The sequence below is a fragment of the Tinamus guttatus genome, unplaced genomic scaffold (genome assembly GCF_059628265.1).
Source record: "Tinamus guttatus ecotype Peru unplaced genomic scaffold, ASM5962826v1 Tinamus_guttatus_pri_ptg000308l, whole genome shotgun sequence".
Lineage (NCBI taxonomy): Eukaryota > Metazoa > Chordata > Aves > Tinamiformes > Tinamidae > Tinamus > Tinamus guttatus.
The window spans coordinates 693,224-709,027 of record NW_028288842.1 but is presented as its reverse complement, the minus strand read 5'-3'; the positions used below and the strand labels follow the sequence as shown (position 1 = coordinate 709,027).

The 15,804-nt window shown below is 49.0% G+C and overlaps 1 protein-coding gene across 1 annotated transcript; it reads left to right on the top strand.

The window, feature by feature from the left end:
• The first annotated feature begins 1,943 nt into the window (after positions 1-1,943).
• SSPN (sarcospan) lies at positions 1,944-11,754 on the top strand. The gene is made up of 3 exons (XM_088528462.1): positions 1,944-2,242; positions 8,146-8,232; positions 11,389-11,754. Exons 1-3 carry the CDS (start codon positions 1,973-1,975, stop codon positions 11,752-11,754), a joined length of 723 nt encoding a protein of 240 aa, XP_088384588.1. The 5' UTR covers positions 1,944-1,972.
• Positions 11,755-15,804: the final 4,050 nt, after the last annotated feature.

Here is a 15,804-nt window from a genome sequence, read left to right as displayed (position 1 = left end):
CTCAGGGAAAGCTGGGGAATGTGACTCACTTGGCACACAGGGCACCATCATCGCAACCGCGCGCCACATGGGACCGGGCTCCCCGCAGCAAACATCCTCCTCCAGGAAGGATATTCAGGCACGCGCCTCGCTTAAGAACACACTTAATCAGGCCTTTGGGCGCGAAACGGTAATGATTAGCAGTGCGTTGCCGAGGAAATCCGAGCGGCGTCCGGAAGATGTATGACTCCAGGAACTCCAGTCGCTGTCCTCATTTCATCTCTCCCTTTCTCAAGAAGTGCAGTTCCCCGTGCAGCAACTGATCGGCATCCGCAGAGCTCCCCAAAGCCGCCCAGGGCCGGCCGTCCTCATGCAGTTGCATTAGCCAAATAACTCCGTCCGTAGCCCCCAGGGAGGCTGCGTCCCACTCGGCACAACCGGCTCGCCGGCTGCAGCAAGAAAGCTAAACCGGGGCTGCGTGGGCCGTGTTTCATGACTGTGCACCCAAACCTTTCAGGCAATGTCCCCTGCCACAGCCTGGGCTTCCCTTGCCTTAAAAGCTCTGGATTCAGGCTGCATAGCTGGGATTTTCCAAGGGGACATCGGAGGCTGTGGCCAAGGTGGATTTCCCTGGAGAGTATTGCAATTCACTGCCCAGATAGCACAGCCATAAATCCAGCGGCCAGCCTGAATCCATATGCTCAAATTGGGACTGAAAATTGCAGCGAAGGTCTGGGACACAGCTGGAGGGCAACTGGAGGGGAGGCAGAACGGAAGAAACTGCCCTGCTGTAGCTGGCAGAGCTCCGTGGAGCCAGGAGCACCGGGAAACTGTCGCAGGGATGCGGAGAGAAGAGCATCACAGTGACAAAACGGCCTTGGTAAAAGGCTAGAAAAGCTCAGGTCAGAAAGTGGTGCTACTAAGGAAGAGGTTTCTTATTTTTTTCCAATTCCCCCCCTTGTGTTTTTTTTTTTTTTTTACTTAGCTTTTTTTTTTTTTTTGAGCAATCTGTCTTATTTTCCTCCCTGGGTGCAGCATGGGAGTTATGAGCCTGAAATCACTTTGTTTCTCATATTGTTCTGTATGTTTTCTGATATAAATATTCAAAGAGGATATTGCTTAACCCATAAAGCAAAATGACACCATAATTTATTAATAAAGAAGACACACTTGGTTGCTGTTCTATGCCATAAGCATCTGGAAATAGAGCGCTTCCTCAGAGGGCATCGTCAACCCGTACGTCAAAGGGAAGGTTTCCCTGGTGCCATCTCTGTGTGTGTTCAACATCTGGGTTATTCCCCCCACACAAAAGCACGTGGCAGTTCTCAAGGGCCGTTCTGCTGGTGATTTCCATGACTTCAGATGTGCCTGCCTTGCTGCCCCCACGCTTGAGGATTCACCGTGAGTGAAGCATCTCCAATGCTGATTCCAATTCTTCCCTGTGTGTTAATTGTACATTTTCATAGACATCATTAGTTCTCCCCACACACTAAAATGCACCTAGACGCAGGTAATCCAGCAGGTGTTTGAAAGATGTGTGTACGTGTGCGTGCACAGAGATGCATACACTCTCACACGTGCATAGATGAGCACACGTGTGTCTGCACACACCTAAGTGTGCACACACGTGTGCCTCTTGCACATAGGCACATGCATGCTCACACGTGCACACACACGTGCCTCTCGCACACATGCACGTGCGTGCTCACACATGTGCCTCTTGCACACACGCATGCACGTGCTCACACGCACCGCGCGTCCGGGGCACTGCCGGTTGTCAGTGCGCTACCCCCCTGGCGCCCCCCTCTTCCCTGGGCTATATGTGGCATTTAGACGCTCCCTTGGACAATCTGCTCCAAATGTTTTCCATATTTGTTCAGCCTCCTGGACTCACACACCAGGAACAACCCAGCCAGCACCCGAGCGGCGCTTCGAGGGGGTAAAAAACCCAGCTCGAACCGAACTCCCCTCGCACACGTGAAAACCCCTGGGCATGGGCAAGAAGGAGAAGAAGCCCCCGCGCGCGGGGGGCCAGAAGAGCAGTGGCTCTGCAGCGACGCCGAAGGAGGAGGAGGAAGGCGGCGGGGACCCCAAGGCGGGTGCCGAGGAGGCGCCCCCCACTTGTTGCGGCTGCCGCTTCCCGCTGCTGCCGGCGCTGCTGCAGCTGGCGCTGGGCAGCGCCGTGGCCGCGCTGGGCTTCCTGGCCGCCGCCGTCAGCTCCTCCGTGCTGCTCAGAGACACGCCGCACTGGGCTGGGATCTGTGTAAGCATTAGAAAAGGAAAAGCAAAAAGAAATAATAAAAAAAAAGGCCTTGGCCTCGCTGCATGACGCTGCTCTGGACTAACCCGCCTGCATGCCCTGCGCCAGGCTCTAACTTCGGGCCCTCATGCCTGTCCCCATGCGCCTGTGACAAAACGCCCTCGGGAGGCGCCAGCTTTTGCTTTGCAGCACCGTGTAACACTGCAAAAAAAAAAAAAAAAAAAACCATATATGTATACGTATGTATGCATGTGTATATATATATGTGTGTATATGATTATATGGGTTATCCTACAGAGGCATGGAGTGAGCTATGTGAACGGCATCTAGCACCAACAAAAATGCTTTTTTCCTACTAGAGAAGCACCCAGAGCAAAACGTCCCCAGAAAGGACCCCATGCTGCTCTGTGTCGCAGTGATTCACCTGCCGAGCTGGGCCTGGTGAAGGCCACAGCCGGGGCTGCCCGGTGCCGGCTGCGTCGCAGGCATCGCCCTGTGAAACACCGAGGCTGAAACCTCCTCGTTTCGGGCGAATTTCGCCTGAAATCCGTGGGGCATTAGTCAGAAACCAAAGGAAAGGTTTCTCTGGACAGAAACCAAGGATGCCAAGTGATTTACCACTTCTGCTTCAGTGTGAATAACCTATTCCCTTTAATCCGTTAACCAAGTGGGCCAGGGCAACAAATGCAGATCCATTTCTCATTGATGTTGTTGTGCCTTTGTCTCAAAAACTACCAAAAAAAAAAAAAAAAAGGAAAAGAAGGAGTTGCCCTGAAAGATTAGATGCACTGTCATGCGTTTTTAGCCTCCCAAACTCCTTTGGGATTTTTTTTTGCTTCTCCTGGCAGCCTGTTGCTTGGATGCACGAGCTGTTTGTCGCCGCTGGCTGGTTGCAGGTGCATTAAATGCATCCCGGTGATTAGCTGGCATTGGTGAGCCCGATGCACCTCTGGCCCCTCAGGGATTTGCTGTACCTGTAACCAAGCCGGTCAATGTAAACAATGTCGGCACATCGAGTGCAGGAGGCGCGTGCGGCCCCGGATGATCCCCCACCAATGCGGGATCCATAATTGAGAAGTGTCCCTGGCTCGAGCAGGAGCCAACGGAGCCCATTCCATACCAATACACATATGGGGGCCGACTGACTGTGTAAAGCCCCCGAAATGTGTTCTCTTTCAAAGCCTGGAAGGAGAGAGACACCTTCTTGCTCATCCTGGCCCCTTGCTGCTGTTCTTTCCTACTGCTTTTGACTCCTCTTCCTGCAGCAATTATGGAGGTGGCTTTCAGGCAAGGTTCACCTCCTGCACCAGCTCGCTGGGTTTCTAACTTGCGCCTGTTATTAGGCAGGCCAATTTCACTTTTTAATAAAAGGTGACCATTAAGAACTGGCACCATCAAAGTGGCTAACGGAAAGTGCGGTTGTGTGGGCATGCATTTTTTATACAGGCTAGCTTCAACTAGCCACGGGCAAACATCAAAAGCTTTGGGGGATGACTGCCCTAAAAAAGAGCGTCCAAGTTTAGGTATTTAACTGGACCGTCTCCAAACTATATGAAACCTGGGTGGTGCATACTGAGGTGCAATACGCTCTGGGGTTTCCAGGGCTTCATTATAGCTGGGTCTGAAGCCAGCACCAGAGCTTGCTGCCACTAAATCTCATTATTTTCTAAGAGTAACTCTACATTCATGTCTGATTTACTGAAATTCACACTTTTTTGTTTGGTTGGTTGAATTTGTTTTTTGTGACCAGGTATAAATGGAAAACTTTGACAGGAAAAAATGTTGGAATTTCGCCTTTCACAATGATGTGAGCAGGTAGCTCTGCTCCAAAAGTCCACATGATAACTACTCAAGCTCAGATCTAGCATGGGACCCCTCCGTGTTTTCACACCAGAGCAGCCGCAGCCTCAGCAGCGGGGAGGGAGTCAGCCAGGCATCCTGACAAGGTTATGCCCATGCAAAAAGTCTGGCTGAAGCTTGGAAGGGGACGTTGTCTGGACAGGTTTCCTCAGCCCAGGTCACCTTCTGAGCCTGTAGGGATGATGGCTTTTCCATAGCTTCATGGCCATGGGCACACTGCTTCTGCAAGCCTCAGTTTTAGCCACGCTATGCTTTCCACATCATGTGTTATCTGGGAAAAATATTATTTCTGAGAGTAACTTATATGCAATAAGGGTGTCCTTCAATCTAATGAGAAATCTGTGAGAGGGGTAGCATCTCTTTGGGGCAATTTGATTTCTTTTATCTGTGTGAGTGAGGCCTGAGGCTGATGAAAGCTAGTGGTCAAAGCAGCCTGTAGCAAAAGCCACCTGCTTTGGTCATATTCTCCTCAAAGCTCATGAAGTGAATGAGCAGCAGTGTCGCTGGCTGTAATACTGCGTACCACTGTCTGCCATCAGTGGTGATCGTCTTTCATAAGAGAAAGGCCAACAGGAACGTTTTCCTTCTTGCATCTATGTCTATGTCCCGCAGGACTGATACACTCTGACGTTTCCTTGGGCTCGAGGATGGGAACTAAGTCTTTGCCATATCTGATAAGGCCAGTGATCCTTCAAGCCACGCATCGCCTCTGATGATAAGCCAGAGACTTCAGAGACGTAGTAGAGATTGTTTCTTTATCCTTATCCCTCAGACAGATCCATAGAGACCTGAAGTGAGAAACTATAAAATAACTAGCCCATCAAGGAAATTTCTTCCTAGTACTGGTTAGAGTTGGGTTTTCCTTTTGAGTTTACCTTCCTACTTAATCAGGAACAGCCTGCCCATTGCACCCTTGGTCCCGGCAGTGCTGTGTGGCATTATGCTGAATGCATTTGAGAGGCAGTTTCCTTCTTGGACTTCACTTTTTGACCTGCAAAGGCTCTTGCAGGAGGTTCTTGCTAACCAGCCCCTAGGTAAAAAGCGTACGAGTTACGTTATGCCCGTGTGTGAGCACTGCAAAGCTTGTCTTGTAGCATGGCCTAGGCCCAAGGTGCCCTTTGAACAAGATTTTCTCTCCTTCATTAACCTCTTTGTGGAGGTTTGTAGCTCTCCTACTTTACTAGCCTCAATGACCAAGATCTCCAAGATGCCCAGGACATCTCAGAGGAAGCAGCATTTTGCTGGAGAAAGCCACCTATTTTAGAGTAACGCTTGGCCTAAAATAGTAGCGACAACAACAAAACAGTCTGACAAGCGTACAAGGGAGAGATAGAGACAGATTAGAGCAATCTGTGGTTTTGGAAGCTGTCGAAACAGAGCAAACCACATTAGCATGTCAGTGTGCAAAGCTAATGAATGCAAACCGCAGCGGAAGCGTATGCCCTACATGTTCGTGTTTCCCCCAGTTATGGATATTGCATAACCATATTCATTGTGTCCCGTATCTCTCACACACCTTGTGCCTAGCCCCAGTGCAGCCAGGCACATGGGTGTAACGAGCTTCCCTACAAACCAGGCTCAGCTCCTGCGGCACCGCTTTGTCACAGCTGCTTTTCTCCTTCTGAAGACTGTGAGCTATTTTTCTCGCTTGCAGTTATTTCCAGAACTGGTGTTTAACTCCTGTTTTGGCTGTTTTTGCTGTGTTTTAACATGAAGCTAATTCTGGGGGTCACTCTATAGGCCTCGGATCTTCCAGCATAATGGAAGGTGGTCTCCTGCTTCCCACCAAAAAGAAATCATGTTCAGACTTTTCAAGAAAATAAACTTGGATTTTTTCAGCTAGCTCTTGCAAGTGGCAGGTTTCACCAGCTTGCAAACTGGGTGGATTTCACAGGGCGTGCAGTAAGCAAAATTAAGTCTGTGCCCTTCCTAAATGCATCTGTATCACGTTCAGGTCTTTTTCTAGATGGGACTTTTCTAAATTTAAATTCTTTCCCTGGATAACCTTTCATGTCACCACCTTCTCAGCAAAGGGTGCGTGAGCCTGCCAGGGCAATTTCGAAGCGAACTTGAATTGAAACATCCCCGGCATCAAAAATGTCCCTTTCTAGATTTGCAGATAAGGTCTGTAGGAGCTGATCTAATTAACCGTTCTTCAGCAGCTCGTACTGAATCTATTTTATTTGTATAACAAACTCGCGTTGACGGAAGGCAAGGGAGCGCTAGGGTGGTTGATCTGCGTTTCACGTCGGATGCTCAGTCAATAAGGCAGAGGATGCTGGCGCGTCACGCTATCGCGAAGGCGACTGAAGCACCGGTGCGCAGCGGTACGGAGCGCAGCTTCGCCGGCAGCGGCGGCTGCGTCCCTAATGCAGTAAATGCATCAGAGCAAGTCGCGGCTGTAGCCCTCTGCTATAACGCAGCTGCGTTAGTCGGAACGAATATTTACCAAAGGATTTTTATAGTCATTCCATTACACTTCACAGGCGTAAATCAAAAGCGATCTATTAATAATGTATAAAATAGAAACACACAAGCTGTTTTCTGTATAAATGTTCCCTACTTCAGTTCGCTCCAGTGAGGGAATTTACCTTTACAGAACAGAAATGTACAACATATATGGGTCAGAGGCCTCAGCAGTGTTGCTTTTTACTGTCACTCACAGAAATACACTTAGCACTTTTTCCTTCACATCTCTGGTTTAGAAAAAAAGCATTGGGCTATTCCTATAAAGCTGGTGGTTAAACCTTCTGAAATGTTCTGCTGGAGCCTTGCTTGAATCCCAGCCTCATGTAGTCTTCCATAAATACCTACATAATATAATGCCTCTCCGAATATCCCTGAGCATGTTCTTTAAATCTCAGGAGGAACAGCACAGGTGGGATGGAGAGCCTTGGCCATGAAGCTCTTTCCTAACCTTTCGGGAGCGCAGGGCCTGATTCCAGTGCATGGAAAGCCAGTGGCGGTGTTGGCCCAAGTTGTTTGCAGTGGCCCATCAACCACAACTGTCGTAGTTGGGGAAGTTTATCATTTGGGCATTACTAAAGATATGATGTCCTTAAGATTGAAGCTTCATGAGGATGCTAATTGAATTAAAAGATTAATACGTGGTACCAGGGACCAAGGACGCAGGCAATTAATCCTTGTGAAGTGAAATGTTTAAGTTACACAGATGCACCAAAGAAGGGGGAAAAACAGTCCTGAAGGACCTTTGGCAAGAAAGGCTGTTTTTCCCCCCCCCCGACAGCCCTGTCAACTACTGCTGTCAACAATAAAAAGAAGAAAACAAATAAATTGGAGACCGTGTGCAAGTCATAGGACCAGAATATAAATACGCATGACATGGAAAGGAGTAAATAATACTGACGCTTTCTTTAGAAATGTTCTCAGGCAATACTTCCTATGTGCGTCCTACCGAAGCGACATGAATAAAGCTGTGTGAGGAAAAGTGTTATCAATCACACGGGTTCTTAAGAGGCATGACTGGCCATGCTTTGCAGCACACTCCGCCTTTCCCAGGGCTACCGTCTAGCAGCTCGCAACGTCGATATGAAGTCTGGTATTTAATTGGTAAAACTGCCAGAGGAATGGATTCCTCCGTGACTGTCTGCGTGCACTTTCCCATCCACGTCCAATAGCGTCCTGTAAAACTCACCAAAGCGAATGAAGTTCACAAGACCTTCAAGGGCTGCACTCAAGGGTTGTGTTAAGGTCTCCTGAGGACTGCTCAGTGTGGTAGTTCCCAAACTGCATGTTGAGGCCACCAGCAGAGGCTCATGTGGAGCCCCCCATCTTCTTGGTCTCCAAACCAGGGACATGGGGATAGGGCATGCAGCTGTGGCCTTTGGGTCTGCCCTGATGTCCTGGTGAGAGCTCATCCCTCCTCACAAGTGCATCCAAAAGGATGAAGTTCACCATGTAGCTGTGAACATGCTTTGGCTTGAATACTTGTTGGGTTGCGATGCTGCTAACATAGAAGGGAGTTTTGGTTTGAAAACCTTTTTTATTTTTCAACTTTGATATATTTTGCATCTCCTTCCTTGCAGGTTTGCGTGGTATCCTTAGTCGGATTTGTTATGCTCTGCATTTCATACCAACCTGATGAGAAGACATGTATGCAGTTCACAATAAAGGTACCTAGACATTTGCTTTTATTCTTCTTTTTCCTCTCACGCCATTAAACACAATCAGAAAAGGTGATAGTGGGGTTATTTTTCAAGACCAGATGAAAAGGAGTGAGAGTGTACCTGAAATGCAAGAACAGTGTTCTTCTATGGTGTTTTCCAGTCACATAAGGAAGAAACTGCAGCCTACAGAGGGGAATAATAATAAATATTTGAAATATTCAAAAATATAGCAAGATAGCTTTTTATTTGCCATATTTTAAGCCTCTCGTAGTTATTCAGGTCCATGGAACTAGGATAATCTGGGGAGTGCCGAGTGAAAGATTGGGGGTTACTGATTAAGCAGAGACAAAGAGCTGGGTAAGTGGCAGTTCAGGATAGAGAGAATCCACTGACATCAAGTTTAAATCAAGTTTGCTCTACCTGTCTCTGGGTATTATGCAATTTAAGAGTCTCCTCAGCATCTTCTCTGCTGTTTTACTGCTCACTAGGAAATAACAAGGCTGACTGTACAGGCACAGGTCGTTCAAAAAGAGCACAGCGCCAGCAAACCTGGGAAAAGCATTAGCAAGCCCCAGGCATGGGCAATTCACCATGGAGGAAATTCCCTGCTGAGCACAGCTGGAGAGACAGAGCCACCTCCACCGCATCCCACCACGGTCCCCAGACTGTGCTGCATGGGCGCTGGTGGGTGACCAGGAGGGACATGGCCCAGTGCTTGTCCTTTGGGGGATGTCTCTCCATCATTTAGCTGGGTGGTTTTCCATTATTATTATTGTTATTATTATTATTACTATTATTTTGAGGGCTCTTGATATTTTGCAGGTGTGTAATAACCAGGAAAACCACCCACACACACAATGCCCAAAAGCAGAGACATTAGCTGGAGAAAGTAGAAGGAGTCAAATTCAAGGAGCGGATTTTCCAAAGCTGGCTATCATCCTCTCTTAGAAATTGGGCCTCAATGTGTCTTTTGTCCTCTATAAAGCTCCTCCTGCACTCGTAAAAAGAAAGGGAGATGTAGAGCAATGGTTCTGCACATTGGTTGCATTTTGCTCCTTGTCCCGTCACCTTTGCCCATGCAAGGAAAGGCAGGAAAACACAGCTCTTTCACTCAAAGCAGACATGGGTGTTCTCCTCCAGGGCTCCGATCACATTATAACGGGAAGAGTCTTTCAAAAGACTATTGGCAAAAAAAGAAAAATCGGAAATTCTTCTGCACCCTTCCTGTCCTATCTGCTGATCTTCAACATGTCACCCTGCCCTATGTCACGCTGTCCTGATTGAGGAGGACAAGCTGCTGCTCTCGGACCTCATCATATGTTGCTTCATCCACTTCCTTTTTCCCCTTCTATTTAAGTAGCCATCACCATGCCCATCTCTCTGAAGCTGTTAAAACCCTTATTTTTTTTTCTAGTGGCAAACTAGTTGGTGGGCAGAGCCATGCGGCTGTATTTGCCATGTTGAAGTTGCCTCTAGGTCTGGCATGTTCTGATGGGATCCAGCCCTCGCTGCCCTGTGCTTCTTCCCAGGCAGGATTTGCACTTGCCTCACCTTTAGTATTTGGAAACAGAGCGCTCATGTTCAGCTGCTCGCCGAGTCCTCTGCAAACATCTGGGGAGGGTCATAAGCTGCGTGGGAACTGTCCCATGTCCCCAGGGGCCTCTGTTCACCCCCCCAGACACTGCAAGTGCTGCTGAGGCTGCAAGAGTTCAGGCTGTTCCTTCCATGTTTTGGCTACAGGTTGGCAGCTAAATGCAAGACCTGCTAAGGGAGAACCAGATGTGTGGGGGAGTCTCCACTTAATATCTCTGGGAGTGATCTGAATCCTGGGGGCACCCAGAGGGATACTGGGGACACCCAGAGCCTGGCTGGGTGTCACAATGTTTGGTTCTCACCAAGAAACACTCACCCATGTTTGTCCATCTTCCTTGTAAAAAAAAATATATTTTAAACTGCTACAAATTGCCGCATCTTTATTAGGTGGTTTCTATTAATCAGTAGCCCTCCATTTTCTGTGCTCTTTATACTAGTAGGTTTCCCCTTTTTCTAATTCCACCTTTGCCATGGACCTTTACCAAGAAAGCTGCAGGGGTGAAGTAATTGCATTTAATAAAAGTCACCCTCGTTTTGAAGCTCCCATGGCTTAAGACTGCAGGGGAAGTCATTAAATTCAACAGTAGCTCAGACTTGAAAATGAAGACCTTGCTGTAAAGATTCACTTATCTGGGGAAGAAAATGTATATACAGCCTCAAGCCCACTTTCTTTTTTTGTTTTCCCAAACTGGAAACTGAAATGGGAAGATTGATTCACACCATAGATAGTGGACAAATACACCAAGACTGTGAGTGTTATTGAGACATACAAACCTGGCATCTCAAAGTCATAAAAATGCTTTTACTTTGATAGTTTACTTGTGGTATCAAGGTTAATATGAGAGAGAAAGAGAGAGAGGATAAAAGCTGCTGTTTAAAATAACTGATTACCAGCCACGCTGTGTGTCTGGCAGCTAAGACATCAAGCAAAATAAATGTTTTGTCCGTGCTGAGCAGAACCAAAAATGCCCTCTTGGCTAAACACAGAGTTTGCCTTCAATACCCACAGCTGCATGCAGTGTGGCGACTGCGGCTCCAGCTACCACAGACAAGGCGAGTGCGGATGCTCTGGCATCCCGAGGCCTTCAGACCTGCCCGAAGCATCCCAGGGTTGAGGTACTGGGTTTGAGGAGCACATTCAGCCCTCCCCAAGCCGCCTTGCGTTCCCATTTTGTGGGAGCACGCGGGGAGCGCGCTGGCTGGCTGCGGGCTGAGGATTAGCCGCCCCTGGCCCGCCTGGTTTGCAAGCACACGGGTTTATGGCAGCGGATGATTGCAGCACTAGCTGGAGGACCTGCTCTGTGCTGCAGAGGCAGAGATTTCCCAGCGATCGCACGGGGCCTTCACATTGCAAGGCTGCACTCCTATCAAGCATGCAAGGCAGAGAGGCCAGTCCTTGGATGTGTGCAACCTGCTGAACTTGGGCTCGCTGGGGATTTAGAGCCAGCTTGCCATTTCAGAGCAGGTAGTACATGCATTCCCTGTAAAATATATGCGCTCCTCCTTCTCTGTAGAGCTGGAAAAGACTTGTTTTTTCCTTTTTCCTTTTTTCCTTTTGTTTTCTCCCAGCTCATGTATTTCCTGCTGAGCGCCCTAGGCCTGGTGGTGTGCGTTTTGGCGGTGGCTTTTGCCGCGCACCGATACTTGCAGATGACACACTTCATCTGTGACACCGTCCTCGAGTCCTGCCAGTGCAAAGTGGACGCGGAGGACCCCTTGGGCAGGACCTTCGTTTACCAGGATGCGGCTGACTGCAGCAGCGTCACCAGCACCCTCCACCTCTACTTGCTCCTGCAGATGGTCCTCAACACGTTGGCAGCCATCGTGTGCCTCGCGGCGTGCTTTGTCATGTGGAAGCACCGCTACCAGGTTTTCTATGTGGGCGTCCGCTTCTACCCATTAACGGCCACCCAAGGGCAGCAGCACAAAGTGTAGGGCTGGGGCTGGGGAGGTGAAGGGTGTCAGGACAGGCACCACCAATGAATGAGCGTTTATAAGATTTCTGATAAGGAAAAGCATTCACACGTTTTTAATGAATATATATTTGCGGTCATTTTTAATAGCGATGCATGTGGCTGAGATCACGAAAGGCCCCTTGTGAGACTACCTGCAGGTCATGCAAGGCCCTAAAGACGCAGCTGACCAAATATTCACCAAAGAGCTCCTTTAATAGCCATAGACAAACTGAGAGCTTAAAACTCGCTGCAAATTCATCTGCAGGGCCATAGCCATTAAGGCTTAGGGACCCCTTCCTTCGCTGGTGGGAATCTGCTCCTTGCCTTCAGAGAAGCTCTACTGATTCCTACCAGAGAAGGATCTGGTCCAAACTGCTCAATTATAATTATTCTGGTCATGTTTAGGGAATATATTGGATTGGGTATGTCTTGGGTTCTCTGGGTATAATCTACACTATCTTGATGGGGATTTATCACACAGATATGTGCCAAGGGAGGTCAAGACCTCTTCAAAGGCAGACCAGCAGGAAAAGTGAACCAGCTGATGACTGCAGTATAAAATATGCGGTATATAGATAAGATTTCTGAGCATGACTAATGATGAAGGTTACCTAATCCAGTTACTAATTAACAACCAATTACTATGTTGACTAACAGTCATTCGTTGGGCCCCACTTAAGACCCCATACAAGGGCCTAATTTCTGAAGAGGGAGTGCTCAGCACTTTGTGAGAAAGGATCAATGCAAGAAACCTCAAGCTGAGCTCCTAAAACGGAGGGCCCTAAATCACTGGTCACGTTGAAAACAGTGTTGACACTGTTAGAATTGCAGGCTCCCAAACCCGGCGTCTAGCCAGTTCCACCAATTATGCTCAAAGCACAAAAGGCCAAATGCATTTTTGGTGTAACTCTGCTGAAGACAATCAGCCTCACACACCAGCAGTGGATTTGGGCCAGCAGCCCTGAAAGATATATCCCTGCAACAATAAGTGGTTTTAAAATGGGGTGGAGGGAGGGAAGCAAGAAGAGACTGCCAGTCTCCCAAAGACATTATTTATAATAACGAGGGCAAGAGAATAATGATTTTTTAATAAGCAGCACAGAAATACAAACTGCATCCAAACAGCGCTTTTTTTTTTTTTTTCCACTCCAAAAGTGCGGCTCTAGCAGTGCTGTGCGAGTTATTAGCCCTATGCTGGGACAAACGGGCTGCCCTGTTCCCTCGGGCTGCCTGACATGCAAGAGCCGCCCCGGAGCAGCCGCCCCTTGCGCTGCCCCTCAGCGCCGGCCTGGCCAAGGGCTGCTGACCTGCACCTGGGTGAGGGCGTCCCCGAGGTGGAGCTGGCCAGCAAACACACGAGAAAGGTGCCGCACCAGCAAGGAGGAAGGGAATAAGACCTCTACAAGGTCTCTCTGCAAACACAGACTTTCTGTTTCTGTAGCAAGAGTAGCCACCAGTAAGCCAAAAAGCTATTCCAGTAGAAAGGCACTTGCGTAAATAGCTCTAATCCTAAGTGAGAAGTATCATCCATCCTGGGTTTGCATGCCTTTCCACTCCTAGCCAGCACCCTCCCAGGACCAGAAGACCACACCATAGCAAAACCTCTTGTGGTCCACCTCGAGCACGGCTAGGTCTGTTTGCTCATGTTTTTGTGTCACTGAAAGGGCTTCTAGAGTAGATGTAGCTTCAGTTAGCAAGGTGATCTTTGCCAGGCTACCAGCTGGTTCTGCGACCAGCTTCCACGTTGCGCTCCCAAATAACAGACTCTAGTAGCTATGGCTGCAGGGGTCACATCTGCAAGTATGGCCATTTGCTTGTCCACGTCATGCTACCCATACGACGGCCTCAACCTGACCCACAGCCACCCTCGGATCAAGCTGAGACCTGGCTAGGAGGCCGAGCATGGTGGGATTCGGCTGTTGGCTTTGGTGAGGGCTCTGTGGCCCTCACTGTGATTGCAGGAGCTTGCTGGAAGTGCTGCTTGTGGCTTTGTGGATGGACTCCCTTCCCATGCAAGGCATAAGCATAGGAGTGCCTCCAACATGATGGATACAGAGATATGAGCTCAGAGGAGTCCACCGTGCTCACCACGAAGCTGTTGAAGTGTAGGGCAACACCCTCAGCATGCAAGTGATAAACGTTCCTCGGATTGGTACTCAACATGCTCATGCCTTCCTCAGCCAATTACATTCCAGCACCTGCTCTGCCTGGCCAAAAACGAAGGCTCTCCTCTCTGCAACTGAGGTTCGCCCAGCGCCAAACCAGCTGCTCTTGGTGCCCTTCGCCAGCAGGTCCTGCGCCGGCTGCAGACAGTGGGTGCCACTGGTCTGCCGGACTGAGCTGCGTTTCCACCACGGCCCAACTTTTGTCTCCCTAATCCTCTGACCTCCGTCTCACCACCGTGTTTTCATTCCCAGTCTCCCACTCTTGCTCAGGCCCTGGGATTCCGTAGGCTCATCCGTATTACAAGGCATACCTCCTTGGACGCCTCTGGAGCCCGGCAGACACCGCGAGGGTGATCACGGCGCTGCTGCCAACGATTTCAGGCAACAGAAGGAAGATACTAATAAAACACCCTGCTCTGCTTAGAAAAGGGTGTGTTTTAATAACAGCACACCCACTGCTTTTAAACACCGCCACCAAGCTTGGTCCCTAATCAGTGCATTGCAGCTTGACTCTCTGCTCTGGAAGAAAGCAATAGTCGCCATGTATTCCAGTGACATTTTAATGCCTTAAGAGCAAATATGGACCATTTTGATCTAACAAAGAATAACTTCTCTAGTTCCTCTCTATGTGTCTCCAGAGTGTCAAAATCAAAACAAGGAGGAAACAGGAAACTGATATGGTAGCTTTTGGAAACGTTTTTCTCCGGGGTATCGTCCTATTGTGTGTTTTGCTTGGATTGAGAATTTTGGAAAGTTCTAACTGAAGAACTTCCATCTACCACAGCGTATTCGGATAGCACCAATCTTTCTCTGGGGGGCAAAGTTCATGCAGACTGCTCTTCAACAAAGGCTGGGACTTACAGTCTAGAAAGTAAGAAGATGTCAAAGGAAACAACATATATGTGTATATATATATATATACACACACACATACACACACACACACATATATGTATACATTTAGCCTTGGAAATTCATTCTCTGGATAAATTGCACAAAATTGGTTAGGATTAAACCACTCTGGGCATACAGGAGTTATGAAGGCCCCTGTGTAATTACTCTCAAAGCCTAGGTGTGATGCTCATTTGCACCCCAGCCACTCTACACTGTTTTCACAGTGCAAAGGGGCATCAATCATTTTTACACCTACTTTACGGCCATTTTACACAGCTAAAAGGGCCCTTTGTGGAAATGAGGACTCAAGAACTGAACAGCAAGGATCCTTCCTACAGGCCGTGCCCGGACTCTCCAGTGGGGTCTAATGCTGCCATATAGCTCTCCACTGGATTTTATGGCGTGGCTTAAAGACCATCAGACTCAGCTAAGCTCAGTTCTGTAAACCTTTCCTGTGCCCAGGGCTGTAGCCCCCCTGGTCTCACACCTGGCCCCGCTGGTGCTGCGTGACCGGTGAAGCTGTCGCATGGAGAAACGCGTTCGTTCTTTTCTCAAAAGCAGAAGAAGCAACTACCACTTTCCTCTGCCCCTGAAGCGTCCCGATGTTGTGCTATGCAAATAGGGGAGTTACAAATAACGGCGACGAAAAGGGAACCGAGACACGGAGCATCGCACAGCGCCCAAATGTCACCTCCTAGACCCGACCAAGGTGGCCACTGCTCCCTGCAAGCCCCCTGAGCAGTGAGTGCCGCAAGAAGGGTCCCTTCCTCCCTGCTGGCCCCTCGGTGAAATCGGGCTCCATCAGGAGGGTGAGAGGGAGCCGGGCGCTGCAGAGAGGGAGCCGGCGGCCGCCCGCGCACTCCAGCTCTGCCTTCACGTGATCGGCATCTGTGCCGCGCCGGCTCCGCGTGGGCTCCGCTTGGAGCCTTGCCTGGAAAACAGAGCTGCACAAGCGCGCTGCAAGCTGCAGT